This window comes from Erinaceus europaeus, chromosome 11 (assembly GCF_950295315.1).
Source record: "Erinaceus europaeus chromosome 11, mEriEur2.1, whole genome shotgun sequence".
Lineage (NCBI taxonomy): Eukaryota > Metazoa > Chordata > Mammalia > Eulipotyphla > Erinaceidae > Erinaceus > Erinaceus europaeus.
In genome coordinates, this window is record NC_080172.1 from 51,853,174 (window position 1) to 51,873,833 (window position 20,660).

The 20,660-nt window shown below is 44.7% G+C and overlaps 1 protein-coding gene across 1 annotated transcript; it reads right to left on the minus strand.

Moving 5' to 3' along the window:
* Window positions 1-13,017: 13,017 nt before the first annotated feature.
* IVL (involucrin) lies at window positions 13,018-15,359 on the minus strand. The gene is made up of 2 exons (XM_060201663.1): window positions 15,234-15,359; window positions 13,018-14,372 (listed from the first exon to the last, which is right to left on the minus strand). Exon 2 carries the CDS (start codon window positions 14,347-14,349, stop codon window positions 13,645-13,647), a length of 705 nt encoding a protein of 234 aa, XP_060057646.1. The 5' UTR covers window positions 14,350-14,372; window positions 15,234-15,359; the 3' UTR covers window positions 13,018-13,644.
* Window positions 15,360-20,660: the final 5,301 nt, after the last annotated feature.

Genomic DNA, 20,660 nt, shown 5'->3' on the forward strand with positions numbered 1-20,660 from the left:
AAGAGATTGCAGCACTGAAGCTTCCTCCAGCGCAGCAGGGGGCCAGGCTTGAACCTGAGTTGCACACATGGCAAAACCCCAGGTGAGTCATTTGCCAACATTGTAAGATTTCTCATCCCTAAGCACCCCAAAGGCCACAGGATCTGGATTCAAACCTATCTGAGCTTGGATCTTAGTGACTAGTTCAGTGAACTTAGGCTCATGACTTGCTGTCTCTGAGGCCAGGAGAATAATCACACCTTCATCTGGGTGTGCCTCAGCCAGCAAGGTGAGATCACACCTGTAAAACTTCTGACACTGACTGGCAGAGGGCCAGTGCTGGCTTAATGGGAGCAGCTATTATTCGTTGAGTTACCTGCACCTTTGCTTGATACACCTGGTCAGCCTGAATCTGTCAGCATGCACGCTTGGCTTACTCAAGATTTCCTTTTTTTTGGAAACTTTCCTTTGGATGCTTCCCTTCTTACCCATCATTGCATTTCCACAGAGTGACACCAGAGGGCAGCAGGAAACCATCTTGGATGTTCTTCCTCTTGGTGAGTTTACACATGTGCTGTGTGACCTGTGAGATTATCTGTGCTGTAATGGTATTCTCAAAGCACAAGAAGCCATGGGCTCATCATTACAGGACTTTTGAGAAATGCCTCTTCTACCAGAGGACAGAGTTTGCTTTAGTTGATGAGTTCATCACAATCCAACAGGATGTCCTGGTTCTGACTGTGTTCTTTATACATTTAGGATTAAATGGGCTCAAGAATGGAAACAAGATTCGAACAACACCTGACACCCAAGAAAGAGATCAAGCCTAGTGTCATGGGTCAATTAAGGAAGTGAAGAAGGGCAAGGACAATGAGAATCGTAATGGGAGCTTCTAAAAGCTTCCTGAAAGTGCCCTGCCAACCATCCCTTTCATATGCACAGCACTTTCTTGGAGCCACACCTGATGCCAAGTGCTTTTCAGTATTACTTAATGGAGCTGCTGGTGGTGCACCTGACTGAGTGCACATGTTTATTTGCCCAAAAATACAGGTTCAAGCCCCCAGTCTTCACTGGAGGAGGTTTTGTGAGGAATGAGGCAGTGCTGCAGATGTCTATCTTTCTTCCCCTTCTCTGTCTCTCATCTTCTATAAAAGTGGCCACTGGAAATGGGGGAGTTGTGTAGACACTGAGATCCAGTATTAACTGTGGTGGCAAAACAAAACAGACAAATGGAAGCTGTCTTTCCTTCATGAGTTTTTCTGGCATTTCAGTTACTTCTACTAGTGGACATGACAATGAGGAAGAAAATAGAGAAATAGCTAGCAAGAGAACAAGAGAAAGGAGAAAGAGAGGGAAAGGGGGATATAAACCAGCAGCACTGCTTTACCTTGAACACAGGCCCTCAAGCATGTTAACATGTGCACTTTACTGGGTGTGCCACTGCCTGGTCCCTCCCTTTCCATTCTGTTAACCACCAGTCTTTTAGATCAAGTTTGTGACTTTATGTTATCTGTTTGTTTACTCTATGTACCAAATATGAGTGAAACCACAGTGCTTATATTTCTCCATCTAATTTATTTCACTCAGTGTAATGCCCTGTTGGTCTCTGGGGTTGCAGATAGCAGAATTTCCTCTTTTTTGATAGCTGAATAGCATTTCATTGTATAACATCATCACACCTTCAGGAACTTTCTGTCAGTGGGAACTTATGTTGTTCCCAGTTCTTGACTATTGTAATAATGCTGAAATAAATATGGTAAATTAAATAGCTTCCTAGTAATGTTTTAGTATTCCTTTCTGCTTTGGAGAGGGGCAGAGACAGAGAGAGAGAGAGAGAGAGAGAACTACCACAACACTGAACCTTCCTTCTGTGTCATATTACACCTGGGGGTCGAACCTGGACTGTGTCCATAGCAAAGCAGGCAACCTCCCACCCGGGTGACTTACAGCACTGGGTTCTGTTCTTTAGAATGTTTAGTTATGTGTTGCTGATGATCAAACCTTTAGAACTTTTAATTCTCAAATTTTAAGCTCTTCACATCTGCATCTCTGTCATTTTTGTCTTTAAGGTAACATTTTTTGCAATCTATTTGTTTATTTTGTGTCTGAGCTCATCAATTTGTCTGAGTTTTATTGTGTCCTTTTGGTGTGTTTTTCTTGGTTCTCTTATATTACTTTGATCTGCCCTTAGGAACTTTTTTCTTCCTCTTTGAGTTTCTTTCTTTCTTTCTTGCTTTCTTGCTTTCTTGCTTTCTTTTCTTCTTCTTCTTCTCCTTCTCCTTCTCCTCCTCCTCCTTATTATTATTATTATTACTACTACTACATCCAGGGTTATCACTGGGGCTCAGTGTTGGCACTATGAATCCATTGCTTCTGGCAGTCATTTTTCATTTTTATTGAATAAGACAGAGGGGAACTGAGAGGCATGGAGGAGATAGAGACAAAGAGAGATAGACACCTGCAGACTTGCTCCACTGCTCTCAGAGCTTGCCTCCTGTACATGGGGAGCCAGAGCTCGAACCAGGATTCTTTATTTTTGAGTTTTTAAATTTTTTTATCAAGCTGTAACTCTATATGACTTGGAAATAAAATCTTCTGACAGGCTGGCTGTATTCTGGAGAACTGTTTGTTTCTTGGTGGTATTATATTCCCCTGAAATCTCTGGCTGGAATGCATTGTATTACTTGACCTGCTACTTTGCTACATTAAATTCCTTTGTTATTTATTTTGAATTTTTATTTTTGTTTCTAAGTCCCCCTGGGAAGTGACACAGTGCTGTAACAAAGAACTTGGGATTCTGAATTCCTGAGTTCAATCCTAGCTCTTCTGTGTCAAAACGATGTTCTGTTTCTCTCTTTCTTTTTTTTAATAATTAAAAAAAAATGTTTGGTGACACCAAAGCTAAGGACTCTGAGGAAGCGGGGGGAGTGGGAGGGTGGGGACTTTAGGTCTTTGGTGCATGGTAGTGGGAAAGGACCTAAGTCAGGGGTGATATTGTTTTGCAGACACCTATCACAAGGAGATAATAAATTATACCTATGTAACAATAACTGTACTATAAACCATTAGTGTGCTGATAAAATGATAGGGAAATCTGCATTAGTGATTTAGAGAGCTGCACTAATTATATTCTGCCAGCAGATGGTGCTAGATTCATTAGATTTTATCGTTATTGGCGTTTTTATTGCATACATTTTATGTTTTATGCGGCTCTTCACAGCTTCAGTGGGAACTAAAGGTTTGTCTCTTTGTACTGGAGGGTGTTCTGTGATCATAGTGGCAGAGGGGCCATGGAGAGGTCCGGCCATGACTGAAGCTGCTCTGGGAGGAGGGGGTGTTGTGGGGCTGATGGATTCTGTTTGTGCCACTGCTCCTACCTCTCCTTTCTGGAGACCCAGATATGGCATTTGGTTGGCCACCTCCAATGAATATATTTCACAAGGTCAGCATCCAGCCAGAGGGGCTGGGGAGGGAAGGAACCATCCAGAATGCCATCACCTTGTCATGTGGCAGCCAGAGAGGTGCACCCCAACTTCTCATGTGGACTTCACCAGGATAGAGGAATGGTCTTCTCCCCAGGGGTCCTGGCTTTCTATAAGCCCAAGAGGTGCTGCAAAAGTCCAGCAAATCACCCATCAACTGGAAAGACTTGTCCTTGCGGGGTGGGGGAGGAGGGGCGAGGCTCCTCGGGCTTTTCTAGAAGCTTCTGTCCAGGCAAAGCCTGGAGCCTGGTTGACATTACCTGATAGTCCTGCAGTACACCACTAATGGAGAAGCCTTTGTGGGAAGCAGCCTGTGCCCTGGAACTACCTGGCATTGCCCCAAGCAGGGGTGGGGGGTTGGTGGCATACTCCCTCCTGCCCCTGTGGACTCTCACAGGAAGTGAGAAGCTGGGCTCCCACACTCAGAGGCCATATTTAGAACTAAGGGTGCACTTCCTGCTCCTAGTGGAGGTGAGAACCACTAAGGGCTAAGTGGGCATTGGCAGGAGTGTCCCTGGAGAGAGTTGGGCAGCAGCCACCATGGATATTTATTTGTTTATTTGCCACCAGGGTTATCACTGGGGCTAGGCGCCTGCACAATGAATCCAATGCTCCTGGTAGCTATTTATTTAATATTAATTTCAGTTTTATTTATTGGATAGAGACAGAAATTGAGAGGGGTGGGTCAAATGGGAGAGGAGAGGCAGCTGCACTACTGCTTTGCACATTGTAATGCATGTGTTCTAGCAGGAGCTCTACTGCCCACCCTTTCTTACAGTGGCTCTGAGAGGTCCATGGATGTATCAGATTTCCAGGTTCTGGATATATAATCACAGGGTGCACATGTTTAGGATCCTAATTTTTGAGCACTTCTGTTCTTTTGTGTGAACAAAATTGAAACTTCCAAAACAACACACTCTCCCCATTCACCCACACGCACACACTAAATAAGATCATGGCTATTTGTGGTAGTGGGGTGAAAGGGAGGGTTCAGGTCCTGGAACATGATGGCAGAGGAGGACCTAGAGTGGATACTTTTATATGGAAAACTGGGAAATGTTATGCATGTACAAACTACTGCATTTTTATTGTCGACTGTAAACCATTTGTCCCCCAATAAAGAAAAAACAAAAAACAGAGTGTAGCTAGAAACCCATGAGATATCTCTGCAAAATGGCAGGTTTTAGACTCACTGTCACAGCAGTCCTCTTACACATCTGTGAATGAGATGAAATGGAATTCAGAGCACCTGGAGAATGCACCTGCTCTACCGTGCACATGACCCAGGCTTAAAGCTGACCCCATCTACACTGGAGAAAACTTCAGTGCTGTGGTCTCTTTCCTTTTTGTTCTATATAAAAAATCCAGCTCAGAGCAATGAAGCCCTGGCAGGGACAAAAAGAAAAAAAAAAAAAGAGGGGAAATTACAAGAGAATCTACAGTGAAACCAGAGAGGCCATAAAGGAAGTATGACATTCCCTCTCTCTTCTTGGATACACTCTAGCAGACATGATGGCTTCAAACATCCTGGTAGCCTGGAACTCAACTGAAATTCTCAGTTATGGTTGAGAGGAACTAAAAGACATGCCACTGCTTCACCATGTGCTGCTCACACAAGTGAGGGAAACTACCAGTGCTGTCTGGGGAATGTAGTTCAGGTTTATATTAACTCTGTATTCTCCTGAATTTTATTAGCCTGCTTTGCTCCCTTCTACTCCCATTCCACTCTCCCCACTTTCACCTTCTTTACTCTTCTTTTATCTCATTTGTGGAGCTGGGGTCTTATACAAGTGTGATTTCACCCATCCAGGGACAACTTTTCATTCAGACTGAAAGACAGAGAGACAGAGGGTTCTGGGCAATGCTGAACCCAGCTGAACCCACATGTCACAATGTGAAGGGATATGGGCTCAAGCTTCCAAACCCCACCTGCAGAGAGAATGCTTCATGAACCCTGAAGTAGTGCTACCGGTGTTTTTCTTCCTCTTTCCCTCTCTATCTCCCCTTTCCTTCTCGATTTCTCTTTTTCTGTCAAAAGTAAAAAAAAAGAGAGAGAGAGAGAAAGAGAGGGAGAGAGAGAGAGAGAAAGAGAGAGAGAGAGAGAGAGAGAGAGAGAGAGAGAGAGAGAAACTAAATAATTAAAAAAATAGAAAGAGAGGCAGAGTGAAGGAGAGACATTGCCGCTCTAGAGCTCCTCCTGGTGTTATAATACTCATATGACGATGGGGCCTGAACCTGGGCTGTATCATGTACCCAAGAAGGCACACAAACTACCAGGTGGACAATCTCTCTGGTTCCTGAATTGCAATTCTTAAGACCCCAGTGAGTACCAGGATCAAACCTAGGTCATCTGAATGGCTAAACAAGTAGACTATCCAGGTGAGCTATTTTGTGCAGTGGTGGTTAGCATTTATGTGTAAACTAGGAGTATGTTTTGGGATAAAATCAATACTTTAGTTGGTGAAGCTGAGTTAAGGAGATTGTCTTCCCTAATGTGGGAGGGCATCATTCAATCAATTGGATGAAGATCTGAATTTTCAGGAAAAAACAAAGCAAAACAAACAAGCAAACAAAACAGCTTCATACCCTCTACTAAAGCTCTGTATCCTCTCCCACCTGTAGCCAACATAGTTCTCACAAAGCCCCATAGACAGTTTGCTTACCTTGATTTACCTTGCAAGTCCATTGGTTTAAGTATCTATGGTCCACAGGTGAATGAAGTCATCTGCTAGTAGACCTTTAGCTCTTTACTCACTTCACTTAGCAGAATCACTTCTTTTTTTTTTTTTTTTGTAAGAGTGTGACACTGTGCCCCTGATTTTATGCTTCTTTGAGACAGTGTTAGATCACTAATTAAAAATAACATAAAAAAGAAAGACCAGTTTCCTTGAGTAAGAGTATGATCTCTGGAAAGCTCACCCAGATACCCTCAACCCTCCTGGCTTCTTACCTGCCTGTAGGTAAGAAACTTATACTTATTTGAAGGTAAGATTCAAACTATACCATCAACCCTCCCAGGTCTGAAACCTACTGGCCTAAAGGGGAGATCTGAATTTCTCATAGTCTATATTTGCTAGCAATTCAAGCTAAAACATCTCTTTTGATATATAAACACATCCTATTCTATTTCTATGGATAAAACTTCAGAAAAAAATGAGGGCAGATGACCACAAACTTAACCATTAGGTAATGTCAATTACAATTTCAATGATAAGGAAAATATCAGTAGAGTTATGAACGCAGCCTCCAGAATGCAATTTGTAGCTATAAATTTCATCAGTGTGCTATTTCCATACCTAATGAGGAAGGAAAACAATAGTTTGTATTCACCGAAGATGAGTAAGTAAGTATTATCTGTAGTCTTTTTGGGGGGCTACATTAACTTTGCTACTTGTGACCTTTATCAAAATCATCCACAGATTCAAGGCAGTCTAAAGCAAAATCATAATAGCCTATTTTGTGAATATCAACAGCTGATTCTGAAACTTATATAGAAGGCAAAATAGACTTAAAATAGTTATCCCAAGACTAAAGAACATTATGAGTATTATGAGTGATACTACCCAACTTGAAAATTTACTGTATCACAACACAGTGGTGGTAAAAGAATAAGCAGAAACAGACACACACACACACACACACACACACACACTGATCTCTGCCAAAGTAGCAAAAGCATTCCAACAGAGGAATGATGGCTTCTCTAGCTAAATGTTGAAACAGTTGGGCATTCATAAACATGTTAAAGAAGTCAAGAGAGCCAAGCCTTGTATCTGTCATTAATAGGCCATAGACTAAATGGAGAATGGAAAACTGCTAGCAGGTGACATAGGAGAAAATCTTAGTCATCTTGGGTCCATCCAGGAGCTTTTAGACAAAACATCAAACCAGGATTCTTAAAAGATAATACTAGTAAGTTACACTTAAGGGGCCAAGCAGTGGCACATCCAGTTAAGCACACATAGTACTAAGTGCAAGAACCTATGTAAGGACCAGGGTTTGAGCCCGCAGGTCTAGCCTGTAGGGGCATGCTCTACAGGCAGTGAAGCAGGTCTGGAGGTGTCTGTCTTTCTCCCTCTTTATCTCCCCCACCTCACTCATTTTTTTTGTCCTATACAGTGAAATGGGAAACAAATCTGTCAGGAGCAGTGGACTTGTAGTGTAGGCTCTGAACCCCAGAAATAACCCTGAAGGCAAAATAAATAAATAATATTTTTAAAAAATATAAAAAAAATAAGTTAGACTTTACTAAAATTTAAATCTTGTTACCTTTGAAAGATACTGCTCAGCCAGAGACTGAAACAGCTATTTTCCCAACATTGATCTGATAAGTCCAATAAGCACAAAAAAATGTAGAAATCAAGCAAAAGTAAAATGAGCAATGCAAATTTAAAAAAATGAGTGAAAGATGTGGCTTCCTCATTAAAGAAGACAGCAGCTGGCATATAAAGATATGGAAATAGACTCAGCATCATTTGTTACTAGAGAATTATAAATGAAAACAACAAAATGCCTTTTTGTATATATTCAAATGACTAATAAAAAAGTCACAGTATCAAATACACATGAGTATTTGCTGAGATAATAGAAACTCTCATTTGTCGCTGGCATGAATACAGAGTAGTAAAGCCACTTTGAAAGAAAGCTTGCCTGTTTTTGACAAAGCTAAACATAATGACCCAGCAGTTAGGCTCTTAAGAGAATTTCCAATTGGCTTGAAAAATGTATGTTGGCATGAAAACCTGTACACAGATTGGAGTTTCTTTATTCTTAGCTACCAAGATCCACTTGAACAGGTCAGTAAGTACAATTCTTTGTTAACCAACCAATGGAATATGAGTCATTAATTAAAATAAAAGAACTATCAAGCCATAAAAAGGCATGAGAAAGATTTCTATGCATGCCTGCCACTCAAAGATGCCACTCTGAAGGAAGGAAACAGCATGGAGTGTTTGGGGACTCTCAGTACTGACTTCTTGACTTTCCTGTAAACAAGAAACTGCTCTAAAATAAGTACTATTATAAAATAATCACAGCATGGGCCTGCAAAATAGCTCACTTTGACAGACCCAGGTTCGAGCTCAGCCCCCTATGCAAGAAGAAAGTTTATGTGCTGTAGTAATTTTTTGTCTCTCCCTCTGCTTCTTTCTTTTAAAATAATATATTTTAATAATGATTAACAATTTAAATATTGAATAACATTAATATTTAACAATATTTTAAAATTTTATTGTATAGAGACAGAGAAAAATTAAGAAGGAAGAGATAGGCAGAGAGAAAAAGATACCCTCAGAACTACTTCACTACTTTTAAGCTTTGCTATGCAAGTGGGAAGCAGGGCTTGAACCTGGGTGTTTCTGCATTATAATATGTGTATGTGTGCTCAACCAGGTGTACTGTTGCCTGAGCCCCCATTTCTATTTCTATCTAAGAAAGATCTGATCCTGAGCAGTGAAGACCTAGTAAGAATATGAATGCTAATAAAAACAACAAACATCAAGAGCAAATATGTCAATTTCCCCCTAAATACTTTAGGCTTTTCTTTTTGCCTCAAAGCTCAAATTTCCCACGTGGTCCTATGAGAATCCCTCTTCACTCTGTTCTGGTAGGGAAACTTAAGCCTGTGCTTTTGTGCATTAAATGATGAGGATTAGCTCAAGGAGAGAGGTGTTTAGCTCAGGATTTTTTTATTATTTTTTATATTTTTTGCCCTGAGGGTTATTGCTGGGGCTCAGTGCCTGCACTACAAATCCACTGCTTCTGGAGGTCATTTTTTTCCTTTTGTTGCCCTTGTTGTCTATCGTTGTTAATATTATTGTTGTCATTGTTGTTAGATAGGACAGAGAGAAACTGAGAGAGGAGGAGAAGACAGAGAGGGGGAGAGAAAAATAGACACCTGCAGACTTGCTTCACCACCTTTGAAGTGATTCCGCTGCAGGTTGGGAGCTGGGGGCTCAAACTGGCGTCGTTACGCTGGTCCTTGCACTTTGCGCCACATGTGCTACTACTGCCCGACCCCCAGGATTCTTTTAAATTGGGATGGGGGGTTATTGGCTTACAGTAAATACAGTTGTTGGCACATGTGCAAAATTTCTCAGGACTTTAAAGAGAACATTCTTGTCTTCTGAATGATGGGTGGAGTACGATGTGTGTGAGGACAAGGGACAAAGGAGGCCAACTTGAAGTTCACAGCCACAGATGAGGTGAGAAATGGGGCTTCCTGTAAGAAAGGAGTAAGAAGTAAGAAGGAGTAAGAAGGGCTTGATCACTGGTGGAGATAGGGAAGAAAAGTGAAATGGGGGTGGTGACTGTGTTTTGGGACTAGTTGAATGCATTGTTTTCCTTGGCGTCAGTGGGTGTCCCTGTGAGAACTGGGACTCCAAAATGAGAACACAGGAGGAGGAAAGATGATCAGTATTTGAGGAAAGGGTAGAGAGCAAGGGGTGCAGCATTTCCTTCAGACTGTCTGCTTGGGTGCCCAAGGAAGTTTTGGCAGAGCTGTGTGTCCTCATGCCTGTACCAGAGTACTTCCAGCTGAGGGGATAGACAGATGGAACATATCAAGCCCTTAGCTTGTGTCTGCAGGTCTGAGGTCACTGAGTGGAGAGAGCAGAGAGGACTGTAAGGGGCCAGGAGACCCAATGTACTGTGGAGAGTGGAGATAACACCCCATGATATTTAGATGCATATTTGGAGGAAGAGTGAAACTGCTCTTGAGGCAACAACAGTCTTATGAAACATTAACTCAATTAAAAAATAGGACACCTGATCCAGCTTTCTAGTCCTTCTTCCAACTATGTTACTATCTCCCCAGACAATAACTTGGGTCTATCTGCATATCATATGGAAGGCTCAGGAAAAAACTAGCAAAGTCATGGGCCCCTTGGAGTATACCTAAAATAGACCTAGTAGCTTTTTCTAAAATGGAGACCCCAAATCTTCATTTGCAATATTCCAGCCTTTAGGTTCATGATCAGTCAGCAATTTGTTCTGCTATATATCTTAACTCTTTTTCATACACCAGGTTCCTGATGCTACTACAATAATGCCAACCTGACTTCCTTGGGCAGATGACCCCACCAATGTGTCCTGGAGCCTCGCCTCCTCAGAGCCCTGCCCCACTAGGGAAAGAGAGAGGCATGCTGGGAATATGGATCGACCTGCTAATGCCTATGTTCAGCGGGGAAGCAATTACAGAAGCCAGACTTTCCACCTTCTGCACCCCATAATGACCTGGTCCATAGTCCCAGAGGAATAAAGAATAGGGAAGCTATCAAGGGAGGGATTAGTTATAGAGCTCTGGTGGTGGGAACTGTGTGGAAACATACCCCTCTTGTCTTGTGGTCTTGTCAATATTTTATTTTATAAATAAAAATTATAAAAATTTAAAAAATAGGGCAAAGTAGTGGCCTGGGTGGTTGTGCATTGGCTAGAGTACTGGACTTGGGCCCTGAGGTCCTGAGTTCAATTCCTGGCATCATATGTGATGTCCCGCCCTCTCTCCTTTATGTCTCTCATGTTAATAAATAAATGCACCTTTATAAAATAAATAAGGGGCTGGGCAGCAGCCTGATAGATCATACTTATTACAGTGTTTACAGACCTGATTCAAGCCCCCAGTTCCCAACCGTTGGGGGGAAGCTTCATAAGCAGTAGAACAGTGAGTGCTGCAGGCGACTCTCTCTCTTCTTCTCTCTGTCCCCCTTCCTTCTCAATTTCTGTGTCTCTATACAATAAACAAGTAAATACACAGATGAAAAATAAGTAAATAGCTTTGGGTAGCTTGAAGCAAACTGAGATGACATGACTTATCAGTGGAAAGGCAAGTGATTTCCAGGGAGGAGAACACCCCAAATCCCGAGATGTGGCTTATGGCAGTGAAGGTTGCAGGAATAGCTGGTGAGACATGATTTCAGTTGGCCTAGAGTCTGCAATCTATTCAGCATTTCTGCCTTCCATGATTCCAGATGACCCAACCACACCTTTCTTTAATGAAGCTGTTTCTGCTTCCTCCACCTCGACATGAGTCCCCACTGTTGGGGCCAGGTCAGGAGATGAATGGTGGAAAATCTTTTCTGACACAAGCCTCATAGTAGAATCTGTGAATCAGCTATGAGAGGACAGATCCTCTGTGGCACCTCAGTGCAGCTTTCAGAGGTTAAACCTCCATGTCCTACATGCTGTGGTGATGTGAGCTGCTGAAACAGCTTCCAATGTGCTACATGCTGAAGCTAACAAGATCTCTGAGGGTACGTGCAGTAAAGGACATCATTGTCTCTGACCTTCTCCCAGTCTAGATTAGGGAATGAGAAAATGTCTCAAATTAATAAGACAAATAATTACACAACTGGGTGAAGGATCCAAGTTTACGGGGAAGTTTGCCAAAATTTGCTGTCTATATATGACCCTAATAAACGTGTCTAGCGTTCCGTTTCAGGCCATTACCAGAAGAGTTCCAAGATTCCTTGCTCTGGACTATTTTCATTTCCCTCCCTCCCTTTGAACCCCATAGGAGCTGGACTCCTGCACCCCACTTCGCATAATTCTGCATCTACTGTTCCCCAGAAGTCATCCTTAACTAGAGAGACAGTCCATCAGTCTCTCACAAGCCTTGAGGACATTCCACAGGGAGGTAACCTGGGGAGGAACCAACTCGCAGGTAGACACACTTCCTTCCAGCCCTTGGCCCTGGGCTACACTTGGGCTGGGTGTGTGTCTCACAGGGCTGTTCTAAGCTCATATAGACTGTCTTCCACCCTCCCTCACCCTCCCCCCAAATTCCAAGAAGGTAGCCCACTGATTGACAGGTGAACAGTGTTTTGAGGTCCATGCATGAATTTGTGTTAGCTTTTGGTTCTTTTTTTTTTTTTTCCAGAAGTTGTTGAATGCATTACAGACTTTGGGGACAGGATTAAAAGAAGGCTCTAGTAAAGTCATGGACCCTCTGGAATATACCTAAGACAGACCTACTATCCTTTTCCAAAACAGAGACCCCAAAACTTCATCTGCAATATTCTTGCCTTTGGGTTCATGATTAGTCAACAATTTGTTCTGCATTATATCTTAACTATTTCATCCACCAGTCTCCAGATGATACCATGATGCCAACCTGACTTCCCTGGGCAGAGGACCCTACCATGTGTCCTGGAGCCTTGTCTCCCAAGAGCCCTACCCCACTAGGGAAAGAGAGAGACAGACTAGGTTTATGGATTGACCTGCCAACACCCATGTTCAGTGAAGAAGTAGTTACAGAAGACAGACCTCCCATCTTCTGTACCCCACAGTGATCCTAGGTCCATACTCAAGGAGGGATAAAGAATAGGGAAGCTTTCAAGTGAGGGGATTGGATATGGAGCTCTGGGGCTGGGCACTGTGTGGAAATTTACCCCTCTTATCATATAGTCTTGTCAATATTTCCATTTTATAAATTAAAAAAAAAAAGGCTCAAGGTCATTCTCCAGCAAGTGACCAAGAGAAGCTGGCACCTCCATACACCTGCCCAACAGAAGAGATACTGAGTGACACATAGCCAAGGAATACAGGGACCCAACACCTCCAGGATTGAGTTTTTATTGTCTTATGCACTCAGGGGTTCAGCTGTAACACTGGAGATCAAGTCAAGAGACTAAAGATGCTGTCTTCTCAAGCAGAGGTTGGGTTGGGCTCACTGTGGACCTTGAGAGCTTGTTTGGAGGTACTAGGAGGGGAAAGCAACTACTTGTATACTTTCAACCAAAGACCGCTCTGTCTCTATTCTGAGAAGGTCATCCTCTTTGACTGGAGTGTGCAGCTTCAGGAGGGACACTGTAGGAGGAAAGGGACACCTGCCTAGCCAGCCAGATCAGACCAATCAGCCCTGGCTATCAAGGTGGTGACAGATGTAACGGCCAGATGGCCCTCACATCAGGATGGACTCATTGTGGTGTGTGTGTGTGTGTGTGTGTGTGTGGTGGGGGTGGGGGTGGTCGAGGAGGGGGTGCAGGGCAATAACACCCCTGACTGCATCAAAAGGACATGCAGGAGGACAGGGTGGGGCAGGATCACAGATGAGGTTGCCCCCAACCTGGGGATCTGAAGTAAGAAAAGACACTGGCTCTCTCTTCACTTATTAGGGTGTCCTGAGAATCTTGGGGCTTCTGGGGTACTTATGTCTATTTTGGGGGGGCAGGGGGCCCTGCAGCACCTACTGTTGCTTCCCTGTGGTTGGCAACACTGCTCCCTTGGCAGGCTGCTCCAGTGGGACCTCTTGGACCTGGCCAGGGGTGGGGACAGGTTCTGGCTGCTCTGCTGGCTCCAGGTGCTCCCCCTGCTCCTCCCCCTGCCCAAGCAACTGCTCCTCGTCCTTATTCCCCACATGCTCGCTTCTCTCTGCCAGCTCCTGCTCCAGCTGCTTCTCTAGGAGCCGCCTCTCCTCTTCCAGCTGTTTCTTGAGCTGCTGCTCCTGCTTGGCTTTCTCTTGTTCCAGAAACTTCTCCAGGCTCTTTGCATCCTGCTGGTCTTCATGTCCATCCCCTTGCTCTTGTGTTTCTTGCTGCTTCTCTCCTTCCTCTGGAGACTCTTGCTGCTGCTGAGGCTGTTGTTGCTCCAGCTGCAGCTCTGGCTCCTGGGAGTCTTGCTGCTCTCCCTGCATTTGGGTCAGCTGGTCTCCCTGCTGCTGTGGCTTCTCCTGCAGTGGCTCACACTCATGCTGGGGAATAATGTGCTTGCCCCCTTGCAGCATAGGGCCTTCTGCTGGGAGCTCAAAGGGCTCCTCCTGGCACGGAGCAGGCAGTGGGTGTGTCTGTTCCACTGGCTCCTTTGCGGGGTGTGTAAGAGGGGCAGCCTGCTTGAGGGACTCCTGGCAGAGGGCAGGGGGTAGAGTGACAGGTAGTGTCTGTTGCTGGGCCATCTTAGAAGCTACTCGAATTCACCCTGAAAAGTAGAAGGGGTCGAGGGGTGTCTGCCTTAGTGTTGTCCTGCTGGGAGACTGAGACCAGAGCACCTGTACTTTTCTTCCTATTATTGCACCCTTCCTCCCTCCTTTGCTTTCTTTCTCCCTCCTTCCCTCCCTCCCTTCCTCCCTCTGCTTAAGCCCCTCAAGGACAGTGTCTTCTCCTTCTTCTCCCTTTCCTCCTTCTCCTTTTTTTCTTCCTCCTTCCCCTCCCTTTCTTTCTCTTCCTTTTGTTCCTCTTACTCTTCCTTCTTACCTCCCCCCCTCACACTCTTCAACCTTCTCTCTTTCCTCATCCTCTTCTTCTTTTTAATTTTTATAAATTTATTTTGTTTATTAATGAAAAAGGAGGAGAGAGAGAGAAAGAACCAGACATCACTTTGGTACATGTGCTGCCAGGGATTGAACTCAGGACCTCATGCTTGGTAGTCCAATGCTTTATCCACTGTGTTACCTCCCAGACCTCCTCATTCTCTTCTCCTCTCCTTCTTCCTATTTCCACCTTCTACTTCTCCCCCACTCCTCCTCCCTTCCTCTCCCTCTCCATTTTCTCTTCTTTCTTTTTATCTATACCTCCCCCATTCTCCTCCTCCACTTCTTCCCACTTCTCTTTCTCTCTTATACTCTCCTTCTTCCCAAATAGACAGAGCAGAATGGGATTTCTGTCCTACCCACACAAATATGCCAGGATACAAGAACTCAGCACAGTAACCTGAGCTCCCCTAGAAGGACAGGTCAAATCTGCCCACAATTAGCACCTTGCTGACACCTGAGCTGACCACCTATAACTTTGCCCTGACTGGCTGGGGCCCCTTACCCTAGTTCCATGTGCTTGAACTTACCAGATCCTCAGGAGGGGCAACTGGGAAGGCTCCTGGTGGAGTGCTGAGCTGAACAGAAGTCAGGGCTCCCTTTATATTGGTTTCCCAGTCTGGCCTCCTGCCTGACACCAGGTGATGGACTGGTTTCACCACTGCAGTAGGTCAGCTTCCTCCAATCCTGCTCTGACTCATCAGAGGCTTCTTAAGCTTAAGCCCCTAAGGGGCCCTTTTCTCAGAGACCAGAGGGCTCTGGGGGCTCAGTCACTCCTGGGTGAGTCTCATCTGACCTAGGCATGTGGAGGTGACAAAGGCAGCTCAAGAACTGGGTCCCTTTTCTTATCGCTCAGTGACCCTGGTCAAGCTTCTCTTCTCACTCTCAAGTTCTCCACCTGTCTCCTTGCTTGTGCTCTTTTATAAGTAGAGAGATTATTTCCAAGGACATGGAGAAAAGTTATATTTTGCTCTGGAGTGTACAGGCCAAATGATATAGAGGTAGGGAGAGTCACTTCTTATGGAAGAAGGGTGTTGGGTGCTTTTTGGGGAATACATACAATACTTCCCCTCTCATGACTAGGCTATGGCTCCACTCCATATAGACAGAAATTGTCATGTGTGTTTGTGCATGTGTGCACACTAGACTTCCAGGAAGGATCGAACAGACGACTATGGGGTTGGGGGCTGGGCTTTGTCACACCTGGTAGAATGTAATGTTCACATTATGATATGAAATGCCCCAGATTCAAGCCCCAGATCCTCATCTGCATGGAGGAAGCTTCAGAAGCAGTGCCTCTCTTTCTCCCTCTCTATCCCCATCCCTTTATAATGTCTCTCTTTCTCTATCAAAAACAGAAAGAAACTCCTCAGGTCCCCACCTGCAGGGCGAAGCTACATAAACTGCAAAGGTGTGTTGGAGGGCTCTCTCTCTCTCTCTCTCTCCTCCAGTTGCTGGGGTTTGGTGTACTATGAATCTACCATTTTTTCTTTTTTCTTTTTCCAATTTATTGAATAGACAGAGAGAAATTGAGAGGGAAGGAGAAGATACAGAGGGTGAGAGAAAGATAGACACCTGCAGACCTGCTTCACCTCTCCTGAAGGTCAGTAGCAGGGATTTGAACCCAGGTCCTAACATGGGTCCTTGCATGAGTCCTTGCACTTAGTAGTATGTGCACTTAACCAAGTGTGCCACTGCCTGGTACCTTCTCTTTCCTTCTCTATCCCTATTCCTTCCCAATGCCTCTCTGTCTCTGTGCAATAAGGAAAGAAAGAAAGAGAAAGAAAGGAAAGAAGATTGCCTACATACGTGGTATATTCACTGAGCAGGCACCAAACCTCAGATATAACCCTGGTGGCAATAAAAACATTTAAAAAATTAAAAGAAGAGGAGCTATAGGGGTCTGTCTCCATTGTGTTTTAGGGGCTACCAAACACCTGCATCTCAGGCTATAGTTTCAGAAGTTGCCAAAAAATGCTACACTCATTCCAAATTTCCAAGCATGGTCCCCTCTAAGCAAGTAAATGGGCATTAGACATACAACATGTAAATAATTCCCCTGGGAGGTGGTGCACTGGATGAGGCATTGGTCTCAAAAGCAGGAGGTTCTGAATTCCATCCCTGACATCTCATATGGCAGAGTGATGCTCTGGTTCTCTCTCTGTCTCCTCCTCTCTCTTAAGTAAACATGTCCCTAAAAATGGCAGAGGATCAGGAGTTGCGCAGTAGCACAGCAGGTTGAGTGCATGTGGTGTGAAGCGCAGGGACCGGCATATGGATCCCGCTTTGAGCCCCCAGCTCCCCACCTGCAGGGGAGTCACTTCACAGGCAGTGAGGCAGGTCTGCAGGTGTCTTTCTCTCTTCCTCTCTGTCTTCCCCTTCTCTCACCATTTCTCTCTGTCCTATCCAACAACAATGACATCAACAACAATAATAACTACAACAACAATAAAAATAAGGGAGCCAGAAAATAAATAAATATTAAAAAATGGCAAAGGAGCAAGTATCTTAATAAAAATTAATGCGTAATGCTTGCTTCCTATGATGATCAAAGAAGCACTTCCATTACTTGTTCAGGAGTGCAGGAAGGTTGAGAGATAAAAAAAAAAAAAATCTGTTGCTCTCTCCAACCCATTCTTTATAAAGAACAGAGATTGGGGTTAGCCCCTTCCCAATGCTAAGAGTAGACAGAACTAAAATCTGGTCACAATGCCGTCTCCCTCTCTGTGGGTTCTGTGTTCCCAGCACTTGTCTAAAATGTCTCACATCTGGGAATGGCATCTGTTCTCCCCCTCTAGCAGAACTTTCCCTGAGGGCATGGGGAAATTCTTTGTGATGCTCAATTTCTATGTACAGGGTGTGGACCATCCACTGGAGAGCTCCCTGACTCCCCCACTTAAAAGAGTCTCTTCTGTTTTGCTTCACTTAACCAATACCAAGTGAGTTCTTTTGTTTTGGTTTGTTCACTTGCTTATTTTGTTTCCATTAAAACAAACAGGAAGAAAAACAGAGCAAAGGAGCCAGGTGTGGTGGAGCACCTGTTTGAGGGCAGACATTGCCATGTGCAAGGACCAGGGTTCAAATCCCTGGTCCCCACCTGCAGGGAAGAAGCTTCATCAGTGTTGAAGCAGTGCTGCAAATATCTCTCTTTCTTTCCCTCTCTTACTTCTCTGATTTTCTCTAGTGGACAAAAAAGGCCACCAGGATCAGTGGTGTTTTGCTGGCAAAAAGTGTCAGCAGTAAACCTGATAGTGAAAAATAAATAAATAAATAAATAAATAAATAAATAAATATCAGAAATTAAATAAAAAATAAGTCAGAGCACTGCCCAGCTCTGGCTTGTGGTGGAACTAGGGATTGAACCTGGAACTTTGGAGCCTCAGGTATGAGTGTCTTTTGCAGAACCATATGTTGTTTCCTCTATCACTGGAAAACAAACTCTGAGTGGTGGGGGCTTTCACCTGCTGTGTATCCCTTCCGCCACATGTCCAGAACCTTTGCTGACTATTGTATAAGGCTGGTGCCACATAAATGATTGTAAAAGGAATGCAGGAACAGTGCCCCCCACCACCTGGCAATAACTGCTATCGACTGTTTCAGCATCTCTGTTTGTCTGCACATGTCTACACAAACAAAACTGAAAATGTGACTTGCCTTTTCTCATACTAGTTGGTTAATGACAGTTTATACTACTGCCATCATTTATTTATTTAAACTCTTCTCAGGCCAGAGAGAGAGAGAGAGACAGAGAGAGAGAGACACAGAGAGAGATCTCCAGGTAGGGTGCATGACTTGCTGTGCCTGCTGCCCATGCCTGAGGCCCAGATCTGAGCCTTAGCAGAGTGTGGGTGATGTCACCACACCAGAGGAAGCTCTGATTCTACATTTTCTTTCCTTTTCTCTCTATCTCTGTCTGTCTGCACAGAAACAATTGGCCGGGAATGGTGAAATCATACACACATGAGCCCCCAACTTGGAAATAGAATAAAATAAACTCTCTTCTTTATACCTAATCCAAATGGAGTATTAGAGGATTATGAAGATAGGTATTATCTTGTGGGGGTAATTTGGGATGTGCCCTAATACCGCCATGGTTTTCCTGAGAGGTACCTCTTTTCCAGCCCCAAATAGGGTTATTGTAAGGTACAAATTTTGCCAGGCTCCTTGGGTTTGTTTTAGAAAGACAGACTGAGACTTCCGCCTCTGAGATCCTCTCTCTAGGGGTCACTGAGCCTGCTGGGACCTCACATTGAACCCTGCTGCTGATCTCACACAGCAGGAATTCACCCCTCCCTGGCCCTTATAGTCAGGCCCTGGGCAGCAGACCCCATTGGTGGAAGTCACACAGGTCTTGTGGGTTTCCAGGGGCCCTGTATCTGTCAGATCTTCCTCCTTGCCCTCTGATTCATTCAGTAATGAGGGGTTTGGGGAAAAACAGTGTGTGTGAGGCCACTGGGCCAACTAAGGGTGTGGGGATGAGTGTGGAGTCAGGTGTATGTGCAGGGGAAGCCAGACTTTCAGGGTTCAGAGGCCTCATCTTTTCCCCTCATGCTTGCACACGGGGGGCATTCTCACAGCATCTATGCACCCCTGACTCTCCAGACAGCTGGGTCCCTAAGCTGAATCCAGGGTAATAGTCCAGACCCTCCCAAAATGATGAGGGTGAATTCACAGCCTGTGTGACACACACCCAGGCCTTGACCCCAGCCCAGGAGGCCCAGGCTGCTTCTCCTGCAGAAGCAGAAAGTACCAGGTCCCTCTCTCCAAGGGAGGCCTCTTGTTTGAACTGTTGCTGACCTGTGCGGAGGGACAGAGAGTGGTGGCATCAACACAAGGTCTTGGAGAGGAAAGCTGAGAACAGAGCTCAGTAAGCTGGTGACATAAGGTGATAGCGGGTGGTCCAAGAAGATGACCTGGGAGAGGAATCTTGCCCTTCTTTCCAATGGCCATGGCCGCTTCCTGGACAGGGCAATTGGAACAAAGAAAATGAATGAGGTCCCTACTTCCTCTCTCTCTCCAAAGGTCTTCACTTCTGCCAGGTGTGCTGTGCCCTGTGCCATTCCTACTCTCCAGCCTGCCCTGGCCACCTTCTCATACATCCTCTCAATTCTCACTGCCCCCTCCCCCACAGAGTCTCCTGGACTGGGCCTCTGATTCTTGCACCTAGTCCCTCATCTGCTGTTAGAGAGGGCAGTATGTCTAGAGGGAAGCTGGTTCTCCTCTGGGCCCCTGGCTCTCTGAATCTCCTCTGGCCTCCTTGGGAATGTGGGCTCCAAGCTCCCACTCCAGGCCCTTAAGCTGCCCTGCTTTTGGATCTGAACACTACAGAAGGACAGTTTTAACTCTGCTACTTATTTGTTTATCACCAAGATTATCACTGAGACTTACTACCTGCACAACTCCACTACTCTAACAGCTACTTTTTTAAAAAAAGGTTGTATGAGAGGGAGGGAGAGAGAGAAATAAAGAGGGAGGAGAGAAAGAGAGACATCTATAGAACTGCTCATAAAACTTCCCTTTTATAAGTGGGGCCTGGGGGTTGAACAGGTCCTCATACAAGGTTAAACTCTGCTTTTGTGGCAGTCAAGGAGTAAAGATATGGGGCTGGGTAATGATGCACCTGGTTGAGTGCACATGTTATAATATGTGAGGACCCAGGTTTGAGCCCCTGGTCCCCCACCTACAGGAGGGAAACTTCACTATCGATGAAACAGGTCTGTAGATCTCTCTCTCTCTCTCTCTGTCTCTCTCCCTATCACCCCTTCCGTCTCAACTTCTCACTGGCCTAGTAAACAGAATAACGAAATAATAATAAAAATGGCAGGACTGAGCAACGTTGCACCCAGCAGAACATATGCATTACCATGTACAAGTATCTGGGTTCAAGCCTGCACTCTCTACCTGCAGGAGGGAGGTGAAGCAGTGCCGTGGGTGTCTGTCTTTCTCTTTCCCTATCT

Coding starts and splice junctions, on each gene's coding strand:
- IVL (XM_060201663.1), bottom strand. CDS start 14,349: ATGGCCCAGCAACAGACACTACCTGTCACTCTACCCCCTGCCCTCTGC.